At 47.1% G+C, this 13,505-nt stretch overlaps 1 protein-coding gene across 1 annotated transcript; it reads right to left on the bottom strand.

Moving 5' to 3' along the window:
- Positions 1-2,041: 2,041 nt before the first annotated feature.
- LOC111957190 (serine/arginine repetitive matrix protein 2-like) lies at positions 2,042-12,350 on the bottom strand. Its single transcript, XM_070438049.1, has 8 exons — positions 12,321-12,350; positions 12,113-12,190; positions 11,701-11,799; positions 11,266-11,463; positions 10,812-11,066; positions 8,967-10,605; positions 7,511-8,669; positions 2,042-5,019 (listed from the first exon to the last, which is right to left on the bottom strand). The coding sequence occupies exons 2-8, from the start codon at positions 12,140-12,142 to the stop codon at positions 2,997-2,999; spliced, it is 5,403 nt and encodes a 1,800-aa protein (XP_070294150.1). The 5' UTR covers positions 12,143-12,190; positions 12,321-12,350; the 3' UTR covers positions 2,042-2,996.
- Positions 12,351-13,505: the final 1,155 nt, after the last annotated feature.

Genomic DNA, 13,505 nt, shown 5'->3' with positions numbered 1-13,505 from the left:
CTCACCCTGAGCTCGTCAACTTTATTATCCAGAGACTGAACTTTAGCGAGTAATATACTCGGAAGCGGTGGGTGGTGTGCATGCCTCCTGAGTCGAACTACCTCTTCTCCGCCAGGTAGTGTTTTGGATCAGTTCAATTGTTCTGGGGGGTACGAACAAAGGATCCAATTTGGGAATGTCGTATTCRTGGTCGTAATGCTGGTAATGCTGGGGATTTACCGATGCTTTGATATCCAAAAGTTCTTTCCGGTTGTATGTAACACAAAAGATTTTCTAGGCTAATAATGTAAGAAATAACACATAAAAACAAAATACTGCAAAGTTGCTTAGGAGCTAGAAGCACGGCTGCCCTATCTATCGGCGCCATCTTGATTATATATGACCTATATCCATCCTACCCTGCCTCTCCAAAGTCTTCAAAAGCCAAGTGAACAAACAGATCACCGACCATTTCGAATCCCACCGTACATTCTCCGCTATACAATCTGGTTTCCGAGCTGGTCACTGTTGGACCTCAGCCACGCTCAAGGTCCTAAACGATATCATAACCGTCATCGATAAAAGACAGTACTGTGCAGTCTTCATCGACCAGGCCAAGTCTTTCGACTCTGTCAATCACCGTATTCTTATCGGCAGACTCAACATCCTTGGTGTCTCTATGGTGGTGCCACAGGGTTAAATTCTTGGGCTGACTATTTTCTCTGTATATATCAATGATGTCGCTCTTGCTGCGGGTAATTCTTTGATCCACCTCTACGCAGACGACACCATTCTGTATACTTCTGGCACTTCTTTCTACCTGTCTCTTATACACATCTAGATGTGTATAAGAGACAGTCCTACCAATCCTTGATTTCGGCGATGTCATTTACAAAATAGCCTCCAACACTCTACTCAGCAAATTGGATGCAGTCTATCACAGTGCCATCCGTTTTGTCACTGAAGCCCCATATACCACCCACCACTGTGACCTGCATGCTCTCATTGGCTGGTCCTCGCTACATATTCGTCGCCAAACCCACTGGCTACAGGTCATCTATAAGTCTTTGCTAGGTAAAGCTCCGCCTTATCTCAGCTCACTGGTCACCATAGCAACACCCACCTGTAGCACGCGCTCCAGCAGGTATATTTCACTGGTCATCCCCAAAACCAACACCTCCTTTGGCCGCCTTTCCTTCCAGGTCTCTGCTGCCAATGATTTTAATGAATTGCAAAAATCACTGAAGTTGGAGACTTCTATCTCCCTCACTAACTTTAAGCGTCAGCTGTCAGAGCAGGTTACCGATCGCTGCAGCTGTACACAGCCCATCTGTAAATAGCCCATCCAACCAAGTACCTACCTCATCCCCATATTTGTTTTTGTTTTTCTGCTCTTTTGCACACCAGTATTTCTGCCTGCACATCCTCATCTGCACATATCACTCCAGTGTAAATTGCTAAATTGTAATTACTTCGCCACTATTGGCCTATTTATTGCCTTACCTCCTTACTTCATTTGCACACACTGTATACAGATTTTTCTATTGTGTTATTGACTGTACAATTGTTTATCCCATGTGTAACTCTGTGTTGTTTTTGTCGCACTGCTTTGCTTTATCATGGCCAGGTCGCAGTTGTAAATGAGAACTTGTTCTCAACTGGCCTACCTGGTTAAATAAAGGTGAAATAATWATTATTTTAAATATCTGGGACTAAATACGCGATACAAGGTCTCAGCTTTGAGAGAAGAAGCCTCGTCAGGTATCAGTCAGTCACATGCAGGAATCAACGTTAATGATGAATAATGTAAATCATGGTTATATAACTTGTATGTGTAGCAGTATATAAGGATTGAAAGGGAACCCCCTTTTCAGAGTTCTCATTGGACTTGTATTGAGTTCGTGAACCTCTCCAGGCCGTGATAATGAAGATTTCTTAATTTACTTTGAATTTGAGTCCTTAGTGGTGCATTTCCACAACAATAGCTATGTTTTCCAGGATATTGACTAATCAATATCATAATGTATAATTGGAGGATTTATAAAGGAGACAGACAACATCAAAGGGTCTTTAATATTTTTTTTATTATTATTGGAGTACAAATAACTGAAATGCACATCAGTAATAGACACAGTGGTTGTTCTTTGAGTCTTTTGACCACAGGAGTTAACATAATTTCAAATCTGATATTTAAATACTGTACTTAAAAAAGTAGTTAGCATAGTCCTATCAAAACGGGCCAATGTAGCCTGAAGACACTGTGTTGTGTAGCAATAAAAATGCATGTTGGTTGTCACCATTCATTTTCTTGCACTTTGTTTTCCCTGAAATTTGTTGCTCTTATTTTCCCTTATTTTCTGCTCTTGTGTAACCAAATAAATCATGTATTTTTTCAACATGAACCACTGATAAAACGACATAGGAAAGAACACATAAAAACATCAACATCATGATTTGGTCTGAAATAAAAGCTACCTTCACAGACACGTCTTAACTACACACACAGCTGAGGACATTGTGCAAAATAAAGACATCAAATTAAGTGCCAGAAATGCAGACAAAATAAGACTAGTTCATAAATAAAAAGAATTGACCATTTTTACCATGCCAGCCACAAGCACAAACATAGGAGTTTGATAAACGAGACATTTGTTTTTTTGTTTAACAGAATAAACTGAATTTATTTTGAAACAACAAACAACAAAAAGACTAAGAAAAAGGACACTGGCAAACTATTTGTCTGTGGGTTCAGTCGGTGTCCTGTTGGACAGGGATATAGGTGGCCGAACGATGATATGTGGGGTTGGTTGCAGAATCCCTGACATTGTCAGATTGTCATCTGGAAGAACAGGTGATTCAGTCTACTGTCCAATTAAGTCTAATGTAATTCATTACCATATTACCTGGAGTTATATCTCATAGGATCCCGATGAACACCACTGTTTCAGGGTAAAGTGCCTATTTAGACTTTCAGTGAGGCATAAGGCACCTTGGAGGAGTTCCCCAGTCGTAGCTCCTCACAGCCTCTTGCAGTTCTGGGGAACGGGAAGGGTAAGGTTGCAGGCATTGATGCTGACCCTCCGTCTGCCCTGGCTGTCTACCACAGGGGCTAAGGTCTGGTTAAGGCTCACCTGGGTGTTGCTGAAGGAAGTGATACGTCCACTGCCAGCAATCTGCAGGTTCACAGTGGTAGCATAGCTAGTCTTTAGAGTTCTTTTGGCTGCCTGCATTGAGGTGTCCTCTGGCTTTGGCWCACTCCTGTGAGGGTACTGGATGGGCACGCCCATGTCTGGGGCTGGGGAGGCCCGAGGCACATAGGCACAGATCAGGCGGCTCCGGCAACTGTCCTCCCCAAGGTCTGGGTCACCCCATTCATCCTGAGGCCAGACAGGGGAGGTCGGAGCACTCTGGTCAGGGCTGTCCCCACTGTCATAGTTGGTCAGGAGTTCTCGCACGTCGGGCCAAGCAATGCTGGTGAAGTGTTGCTCGCCGTGGGTGCTCTTCCCAGGGGCCAGTCTGACAGGGGACAAGGCCCCGGGGCTGAGGCAGGATGGGGAGCCACTGTAGGAGCTGCTGTAGGAGCAGGATCCCCCTCGGGGGCTTATCAACCCAGACTCCTGCTCCGCACCCACAGACCTGCGCCCTCCGCTCTCTCCCCAAGACCCCCTCCCATTCCTGACTGGACTGGGTGGTCGGTCAGCCAGGCTAAGGAAGGGCAGGCTGCTTCCCTTGGTCCTCCGCAGGTTCTGAGAATGGGTTGGAGAGCATGGGGAGAAACCAGATGGGGGAGGGGAGGTGGTGTTGGAGCTTCTCTGAATGGAGGGGGGGGAAACATCTATCCATGTGGGTGAGGCTATGGAGGAGAAAGGAAATGCTAATTTGGCCTTCCGCGGCTGAGGAGCGGCGACTCCCCAGACATTGGCAGGAACCCCAATGGGCGGAGGGGAGGTTATGCCTGAGGAGCAGGCTGAGGAGGCCCTGGGGAGCTCCAGGGAGAGGCCCAGGTGATTGAAGGGGCAAGCCCCTCCTGCCCGGGTGCTTCTAGGGTTGGGGGGCTTGTTCATCAGGGGGCCTGTGTGATTCTGGACTGGGGGAGGGGAGCAGATCCTGCTGAATGGAGATGGGGAGGGAGAGGGGGACGGGGACTGCACTCGTGAGCTGGGCTCCGAGGCAGAGAAGGGCCTTGCCACCCTGTTGAGTGTGTGAGTAGAACCACTCCAAAGAAGATCATGGGGATGGGGTATACTATTGGCACTCGCTAACGGTGGCTTCCGGTGATTCGCGACCCATCCTCCGTTAGTGGTGTTATTGTTATTATTGTTGTTGCTGTTTCCATTCAAACRAATATGACGTGGCTGGTGTAGGGCAGCAGGCCTGGGCCGGGGAGAGGCAGAGGAAGAGGCGATGTGATGCAGGCTGACTGGGGGGGCTGGGGAGACTGAGCGCTGGCTGCGGTACGGTGGGGGGGACAGGGCTGGGGCTGTGGATGCGCATGGGCTGGAGCGGAGTGAAGTAGACCGGAGAGGGGAAGGGGGACATTTAGGTGGCTGGCTCCCATCTCTGGAGTAAGAAGCATGGGCATAGCCAGGGCTCAGAGGGGGGCCGCTGGGGCCAGAGGTGAGTTTGGGGGAGGGAGACCTCATCCTGAGTGGGGATGCAGTGGGAGCGGGAGCCAGAGGGGCTGGACTGTCTGGGGGAGGGGTGGCCTGGTCCTGGAGGCGAGCGTTGTTCCTGGCCAGACTCTGGCTGATGGACTGGCTGATGCAGGAGGCAGCCAGGGACTTGGTCAAGGCAGAAGGGGTGGGAGAGGAGCAGGGGAGTCCCTTGATGGGGGAGGGAGAGTGCTGGTGGAGACTGGGGCTGAAGGCAGAGGGGGGCTTGGCATCCATGGGTTGGCCAATGCCTGGAAGCATGGTGGCTGATCTCTCCAGTGAGGCCTGGGAGGAAGGCCTTCTGACGGGGGACAACCCTGATGCATGGATGGATGGGAGTAATGGATCCTGGACTGGCTCTCTGGACCTCAGTGGAGAAGGTGGTAGTCTATAACCAAAGGAAAGCATAGAGAAGAGGAAATGAATAGACTTGATTAATCAGTCCCTCCAGGATTCTGTGATGGCAATTTGTTATGCAAAATCAACAATTTCACACACAATATGCGAGGGGTTGCAAATTTGACCAATCACTGCACTATTTCAGCATAGAAAAGCCAAATCATCCCAATGTTATCGCATAGAACTGACCCATCAACGCAGTACAAAAAGAGGGCTCGGAATTTCAACCAATCATTGCACTTTTACCACATAATATGTTTCAATCAAGCCACACGTTAACAAACTTTTTTCCTCGTCAGTGCATTTTCGCTACAAATTCAACTAAATCATCGCATATTGCCATGCATATTATCACTAAAAATCCCTGTGAAACCCTGGAGGGACTGATWAATGCCACTGCCACAAAACTTGGCTTGGCTTGAGGAGAAGCAAAATTGAGAGGAGAGGACAGGAGTGCAGGCAGCGATTACTCAGTTTTGTGAAAATAAGCTACTTTGATAGTACGTTAGTACATTTCTATATGCAATTTAGCTCTTAGCTGCGATGTACACAAAATAAAATAAATCAATTACTTTTATTTTTACTATACAGCCAAATAGGAACTCTTGAACATTTTCCCACTCGATGCGACCTCTAAAGCGATGGACATTCATGACAAAACACAGTGATTTCCATGTCAGGGGCCTTCTCACATACTTTGCATCTACAGTGCCTTCAGAAAGTATTCACACCCCTTGACTTTTTTCACATTTTGTTGTGTTACAGCCTGAATTTAAAATTGATCAAATMTAGATTTTTTGTAACTGGCCTACACTCAATACCCCATAATATACAAGTGGAATTATGCATTTAGAAATGTTTACAAATTAATAAAAAATGAAAAGCTGAAATGTCTTGAGTTAATAAGTATTCAACCCCTTAAATAAGTTCAGGACTAAAAATGTYCTTAACAAGTCACATAATAAGTTGCATGGACTAATAGTGTGCAATAATAGTGTTCAACATGATTTCAATMATCTGTAAGGTCCCTAAATCGAGCAGTGAATTTCAAACACAGATTCAACCACAAAGACTAGGGAGGTTTTCCAATGCTTCGCAAAGAGCCCCTATTGGTAGATGGATTAAAAAAGCAGACATTGACTATCCCTTTGAGCATGGTGAAGTTATTAATTACACTTTGAATGGTGTATCAATACACCCAGTCACTACAAAGATACAGGCGTCCTTCCTAACTCAGTTGCCGGAGAGGAAAGAAACCGCTCAGGGATTTGGTGATTTTACAGAGTCTAATGGCTGTGATAAGAGAATATTGTAGTTACTCCACAATACTAACCTAAATAATAGAGTGAAAAGAAGGAAGCCTGTACAGAATAAAAAGTATTTCAAAACATGCATCCTGTTTGCAATAAGGCACTAAAGTCATACTGCAAAAAATGTGGGTAAGAAATTAACTTTATGTCCTGAATACAAAGCGTTATGTTTGGGGCAAATTCAACACAACACATCACTGAGTACCAGTCTTCATATTTTCAAGCATGGTGGCTGCATCATGTTATGGGTAGACTTGTCATCGGCAAGCACTAGGGAGTTTTTTTTAAATTAAAATAAACGGAATAGAGCTAAGCACAAGCAAAACCCTAGAGGAAAACCTAATTCAGTCTGATTTCCAAAAGACACTGAGACAAATTCACCTTTCAGCAGGACAATAACCTAAAACACTGGTGTTGCTTACCAACATTGAATGCTTCTGAGTGGCCTAGTTCCAGTTCTGACTTAAATCAGCTTGAAAATCAATGGCAAGACTTGAAAATAGCTGTCTAGCCATGATCAACAACCAACTTGACAGAGCTTGAAGAATTTTAAAAGAATAATTAGCAAGTATTCTACAATCCAGTTGTGCAAAGGTCTTAGAGACTTACCCAGAAAGACTCGCCACTGTAATTGCTGCCAAAGGTGATTCTAACATGTATTGKCRCWMAGGTATGAATACTTATGTAAATTGGATATTTCTGTATATCATTTTTTATAAATTTGCTAAACTTTCTAAAAACGTATTCACTTTGTGATTATGGGTTACTGTGTGTAGATGGGTGAGAAAAAAATGAATTTAATCCATTTTGAATTTGGGCTGTAACACAACTAAATGTGGAATAAGTCAAGAGGTATGAATACTTTATGAAGGCACTGTAAAATGCTTTCTTTCCATCTACTCTGTGAATAACACTGTTTTATCTGATTCATCGAATTTCTTTCAGAACTCTTAGTGGCGAAACAGGAAACAGTATTTGCACACTTCCGGTCAGAGGCGCATTCCTTTAATCTTTCTCCAGTTTTACATTTTGCCCCCATCACCTTCACAAATCGGTTTAGGGTATGTAGTAGATTCTGCCTATTATCTACAAGAACTCTTAGGGGAAGAATGAAGCTATGGACTGGTGAAATTGTGTTACTACTGTATTAAGTCCTATTAAATACTGTACCTTTGGCTGGGGAGTGTGGCGTTGTTTGATCCGTTCCAATTGATAGGAAGGCTCCTTCTGCCCTTGGTAGTGGGCAGGTGCAGGTTGGGTGGTCTTTGGCTGGTGAACTTAGGCAGACAGTCAGAGAACTGCACCCCTGGCGGAGGTGTAGGCATCAGGCTTTGGAGCGATAACCACGGACGGGGAACCATGTCCCCCTCTTTTCCTTTGGAATCCTCTGGGACTTGACTGTCCTTGACTCTCTGACCAGATGTATGTGTTGCTTGCATGGGTTCAGTCATAGCTGACTGAGTGGCACGCCACACTAAGGGGTTTGACCCCTCAGTTAGCCCAGAGATGGACCTCTGTTGTGTGGGAGATGTGTCGGAGATGTGAGTGGAAATCTTTGGTGCTGCAGGTGAAACATCCCGATCATCTAGAGTGCCATCTTGTGACTTGGCTTTGGTGGATTCAGCTTTGCTTTGATGACCAGGGGCCATCTGGGGTGAACTCCCCCTCTCAGCCCCACTGGCCACATAAGGCGACATTATCTTGGTGTTTAAACTGGCTTCGTCTGGCTTCACCACCTGGCTTGTCTCTGGTTCAGTTGGAGCCTGCTGTTGAATGGTCTTCAGCAGCTCCTCTGCAGCTCCAACCCCTGGAGACCTGTCTTGGTTCCCACATGGGTCTGCTAAAGAGGCTGCTGCTGCCCCCAGAGCAGGATCTTCCCTAATGGAGTACAGATTATGTCCTTTCTGCTCAACCCAAGTCCTGCTGAGATTCACAGACCTCTCTGGGGTCCCTGGATAACCATCAGCTGGAACCTCCACCCCTACCCCTTGGATGGGGCCTTCCTGGACTGGGGAGGCCCTCTTGGGGTGAGGCCTTCGCATCTCAGCTCCTGAGATTACTTCCTCAGACTGGTTCTCCATAAGCTTCCCCTCCACAGCAGTAGTCACTACCTCCTCAGGCCCAACCTGCGTGGTTTTTGATGGGGTGGTCAGAGGGGAGGAGGTGGGAGAGGCAATGGATGTGGATCCCAGGTTGGAAACAATGTCCCTGAGTCCGGACAGGGCGCAGCTGTTCTCTTGCTGGCGGTAGGTGGGGGACAGCTGTTCGCTGACAAGGACGTGGCCAAAGAGCTGGGGTTCTGAGGAAACTGAAGTCATCTCCTGGCAACCTGTAAAACCCCCCAAAAAACATCCCAAACACTGTCATTCACTGATACACAATATGGAGGCTTTGCATGTCACGTTTTATTTGTTGTGTTTCCTGACCAACCATGTGAAGGCTTTACTTTCACTATCAAACATGGTAAATCACAGTTTATATGTGTTCTTCCATTATTTAGCAGTGCTTACTAAAACAACTCAATTAAACAATAAGACCAATAAGACCAGCAAGTCTTTAGATATCCTCACTATTACACTATCTAATCAAATCATAGCCATTTATACAGGATGTTAAAGGTACTGACCAGTGGAATGGCTCTGAGCTCTTTTTACTGTAATCTTCTCCTCCTGATGCTGCTGTGGCGGCTGGGCCTGAGGAGGGACACTGTGCCTGGTGGTGACGGTCCACGGTGCACGACCCTCACACACCCTCTTGTGGTGAAGTGGCACCTTCATGATGCTGGCCTTGGCGCTGTACATTCGAGCCAGCATTTGAACTTTACTGAGGATTCTCTCTGAGTTCTCCACCAGACATGGATCACCGGGGCTGGCCTCGAACAGGCCTATCCCCGCCACGTCTGCGACCGCTGCTCCCTCGTACAGGGTCCGGCTGGAGGACACCATCTTACAGTGGCGGGACCAGCGGCCCACCTTGATCTGGCTGGGTAGGCCCTCTAGGTTCCCAGTGAGGGAGCTCCTGTCTCTGATTCTYCCCKACCCAGCCTGGGACACTGGGGCGGTCTTACTGTCYTGYAGYCCTGTAYGTGGAGGGACAYTGGAGTCTTTCTGGGCCTCTTTAGGTTCTGCGTCRAGATCACTTGGACTTGGTCCGTGGCCATTGATTACCTGCTGGTCTTTTGTGATCGCTTTGGCTGCTTCGTCGCTGAATGAGGGCTCTTTGGTGATGTCTGTTGACAGGTTTGGTATGATTTCCCTCTCTGTGCTAACAGGGGCTCCTACTTTCTCCTTCTCTTTCCAATCCTTCGTCAGCTCTGTGCAGGGCAGCTCACTCCCTGGCTCAAACCTGCTACATTTCTCCAGAGCAGGCTCACCCTGACCTGGTGCCTGGCTGTGCTCTTCCTGGGAACCAGCAGCAGAAGTGGAGGAACAGTCTGGGCTGAGGGCTCCCTCTCCCTGGTCAGGCACTGACGGAAGAGGGGAGGGCAGCTCTGACTCAGGCTCTGGTTCTMCCCCCCCATCGGAGCGCCCGCTCTCCGAGTCACACAGGCTGTCCTGGTGGCCAAAGACAGCAAAGCGGGACACGGAGTCTTTGACCAAGCCGGTGGGGATGATGAGGGAGAAGCTGTTTCTCCTGGGGGTGGGGCTGCTGTCACCTTCTCCTGCCTCGGCCTCAGCCGCCTCGTAGTAGCTGCGGATCTTCTCGATGATCTGCCTGTCGGACTTGGTGAGCTGGGTCTCTTTCTTGGGCGCCAGAGGGCTCTGTACAGTCTGCTCTGGGCCAGAGAGAGGAGCTTCTGAGGGCTTGTTCTCGTTGGGGAGGTCAGAGCAGAGTTCCTTCTCCCTCTCTCTTTCGTCTGGGAGGTTTACAGGAGAGAGTGGCGTCGAGGTTTCGAACATTTGCTCGTCCTCCACCTCTGAGGCATTTCTTTCCCCAACTGTCCCGGTTTCTTTGGCTGWTGTGCTCTCCTCCTGAGGCCTCTCCTCTATAACATCAGTTGGCAAAGGTGTTGACTCTCCCTCTTCACAACCACCCTCCTCTGAGGATTCCCTGGACAGACACGGTGGAAGAGTTTGGTCTTCCATTTTGGTTCTGCGCTCCTCCAGTTGCACTGTTATCTCCTCTGGACTATTGGGATGGGGGTCTTGCGACTCGTAAGTCTCCTCCGTAGGGGAAGCAAGCAGCAGGTCATTTCCTTGCTGAGCAAGTGGACATGGATGTGGCTCAGTTGCTTGGTCCTCCAGAGACTCATCCAGGGGTGAATCCTGTGGAGAGACAGAAACAGACACAAAACAAAGACAGTCATCCCCGCAGCTCCTACTATACGTACATGGGGAAGTAATGCAGCACTAAATCGATAGCTCATAAAACTAGACACTAACGTCTAGTGACTAGACAAGTGACACAGGTTGCTTCAAATCCATGGCAGCTGTTTAATAGTGTGTGAATTGTGAAAGACAGTATAGCCCACCCATACTATGTCAGACTTGAGTTCGGCCATGCCCTCTCGCACGCGGCTCTGGTTAATGAACTGCATGATCTCCTCGGTGATGGAGAGTGTGGGCGGGGCGCTCAGGGGGGGTAGGTCCTCCTCTTCCAGGCCCAGGCAGGGGTCCGGCCGCTCTGTCTCAGCCTCCACCTCCATCACAGAGGAGGCCAGGGTGTTGGTGCTGCCTGAGGATCCCAGGCTATCTGCCCCAGGACACAGCTCCCCCTCGCTGCCAGCCTGTGGAGATGGACATGAACATCAACACTGAGATGGAGAATGTCAGGAAGGGAAGGTGTACTACTCGATAGCATTGTCAACAAGGCGTTGCTCATAGTAATTATTGTCAAGTCATTCTTGCAAATGAGATACCATGTGCATGACGTGCATGACAGTTGTGTGGGTGGATAGGGGCGAAACCAGTCTGAATCAAGCTTACCTTTGAAGAGACTGGATTCCATGAGAGGAGGATAGGAATGGTTGGGGGGAAACAAACAAGGGTGTGTTTACTTTCCATTAAAAACGTACCAAATCTTTCAGCCCTGACAGACTGAAGCACTACAAGGAAACAAGATAAACAAAAATCCTTTAAGAAAATTCTCACCATGATATGCTGTTTCGAAGTCTTTAGTTGGAGCTGGAAAGAAACAGCCATAAGCATTCAATAATGAGTCATTTCCAATTATTACATTTATGAATTCATATTTTCAAGCTCCGTATGTTTACTCCATGTGCTGTGCAGTGGGTGATTCCTCTCTGGGCCCTTGTTCATAAAGCGTCTTAGAGTAGGCGTGCTGATCTAGGATCAGGTCAGCACTCCTACTCTGAGACGCTTTGTGGACACAGGTCCTGGACTATAGACATGAAGTCTCACCAGACTGCCTCCTGCCGCGGCGATAGGACAGATTCCCCTCCAGCAGCAGGGGAAGGCTCTTCTTGGCCTTCTCTGGGGTGTAGATGAACTCTGGGGGCTCTGGACATACACACACATACACACACACATACACCACACACACATACACACATATACACGCACACACACACAGAATTAATTTAACTCAGCAAACACAGACCAGACAGGCATATGGCAAAATGGCTTTGTTATTTGTTAGATTTATGACAAAGAAGAAGCCATCACCCTCATCCGACTTTGGGGTAACAAAAAATGTGCTTAAAACCAGTAAAGATATCCAACAGAAATAAAAGTGTTTTGAACGAAAACAAAAAGTCGTTCACACACAAATGAGATACTAGGTGCATTACAGGTAAGAATGGCTTGTCCTGACCTGATTGGCGTCTCCCTCGATGGTATTCATCGCATCTTGGAGATGACTTTTTAAAATTATCCTGATCAAACTGAGGAGCTGTGAAAAAGAAATTGCGAGTTGTGCATGATTGTAAACTGTGCACAATTGGTGTCAAATACAGTGTAAATTGAAAGTGAAAAGTGTAGGTGTATGAATGTATGATGGTTTGAAATGACATGAAACTCACATTGACAGAAGTTGTCACCGAGTACCTGCCTTGCCTGAAAAATACATGTATGGTATTTCAACGATTGCTCAACTTGTGACAGTGTTTGCGGTAACTATAAACAACCACAAGGTGGAAGCACACCCTAACAGAGTGATTACAATATTCTCTGTTTCAGTTTAGCCACAGCCTTCAGTGTTACATTGGCTGAAAAGTATTGCCATTCATATCGGCAACATTTACAGTAATGTACCATAAGCCTTACCTTCTGGGGTAGAGAGGCAAGATGGTTCTCCACTATCAGTCTCTTGAGGTAGTGCAGCCAAAGGCGTTTCTCCTCCTGGTTCTTGGTCTGTAACATGGGTAGGAGGGTAGTTTAAGTACACTGGTCTGACACAATACAATGTCCTGTTCTTTGATAGTGGTTCACTTGTAATTTGATAGTGGTTTACTCGTACCTGTACAATGTGCTGCTGTTTGGGGATGGTCTGATCGGACACCTTAAAACACAGGGGGTCCTTCATGGTTTCTACGAGAAGAAGATTACAGCACTGACGGGAGAGAAGGGTAGAGAGAGTGAAAGACAAGAGGAAAGACAGTGGGGGGGAAATAAGGGTGTCAGTACATGATAGAGAATCAAGCATCAAAAACGAAAACATGATACTTTTTTGATTGGTGTAGGTGTCATCTCTAATGATACATGCTCCTAGCATTTACAGACACACAATAATCTGATCAATTCATTCCGGTGTCCGCACGTCACTTACAAATATGTGGGTGCTGTAGATGAAATGCTCCAGCCTCTTTTTAGCGATAAGCAGCATCTTGTCGAAGAGGAAGAATGCCCTCTCCTTCTTGACCCGTTGAACCCTGAAGGCGCCCTCCAACACCAGCTCTCCAAAGCCACTCAGGTCTGGACCTGTCCAGTTGGTCAACAAGCTCTCAACCTCCTGCCAGAGCCAAAAGAAAAACAGTGTTTGTGTTAACCCAAGCTTGACCTCTGACCTTCAAAAACAGTAGTCGAGACGGAGGTGTCCAAAGACCTCCAGATGTAGTGGAGACGGAGGTGTCCAAAGACCTCCAGATGTAGTGGAGACTGAGGTGTCCAAAGACCTCTGCGACCTCTAACCTCTTTTGACTTTTAACCTCTGACCTCTACAGCCAGTTCAGAGTCATAGATTATGATCAGCAACAAAAGCTAACTTC

Source organism: Salvelinus sp. IW2-2015, linkage group LG4p (assembly GCF_002910315.2).
Source record: "Salvelinus sp. IW2-2015 linkage group LG4p, ASM291031v2, whole genome shotgun sequence".
NCBI classification, from domain to species: domain Eukaryota; kingdom Metazoa; phylum Chordata; class Actinopteri; order Salmoniformes; family Salmonidae; genus Salvelinus; species Salvelinus sp. IW2-2015.
This window is presented reverse-complemented; position numbering and strand designations above follow the sequence as displayed.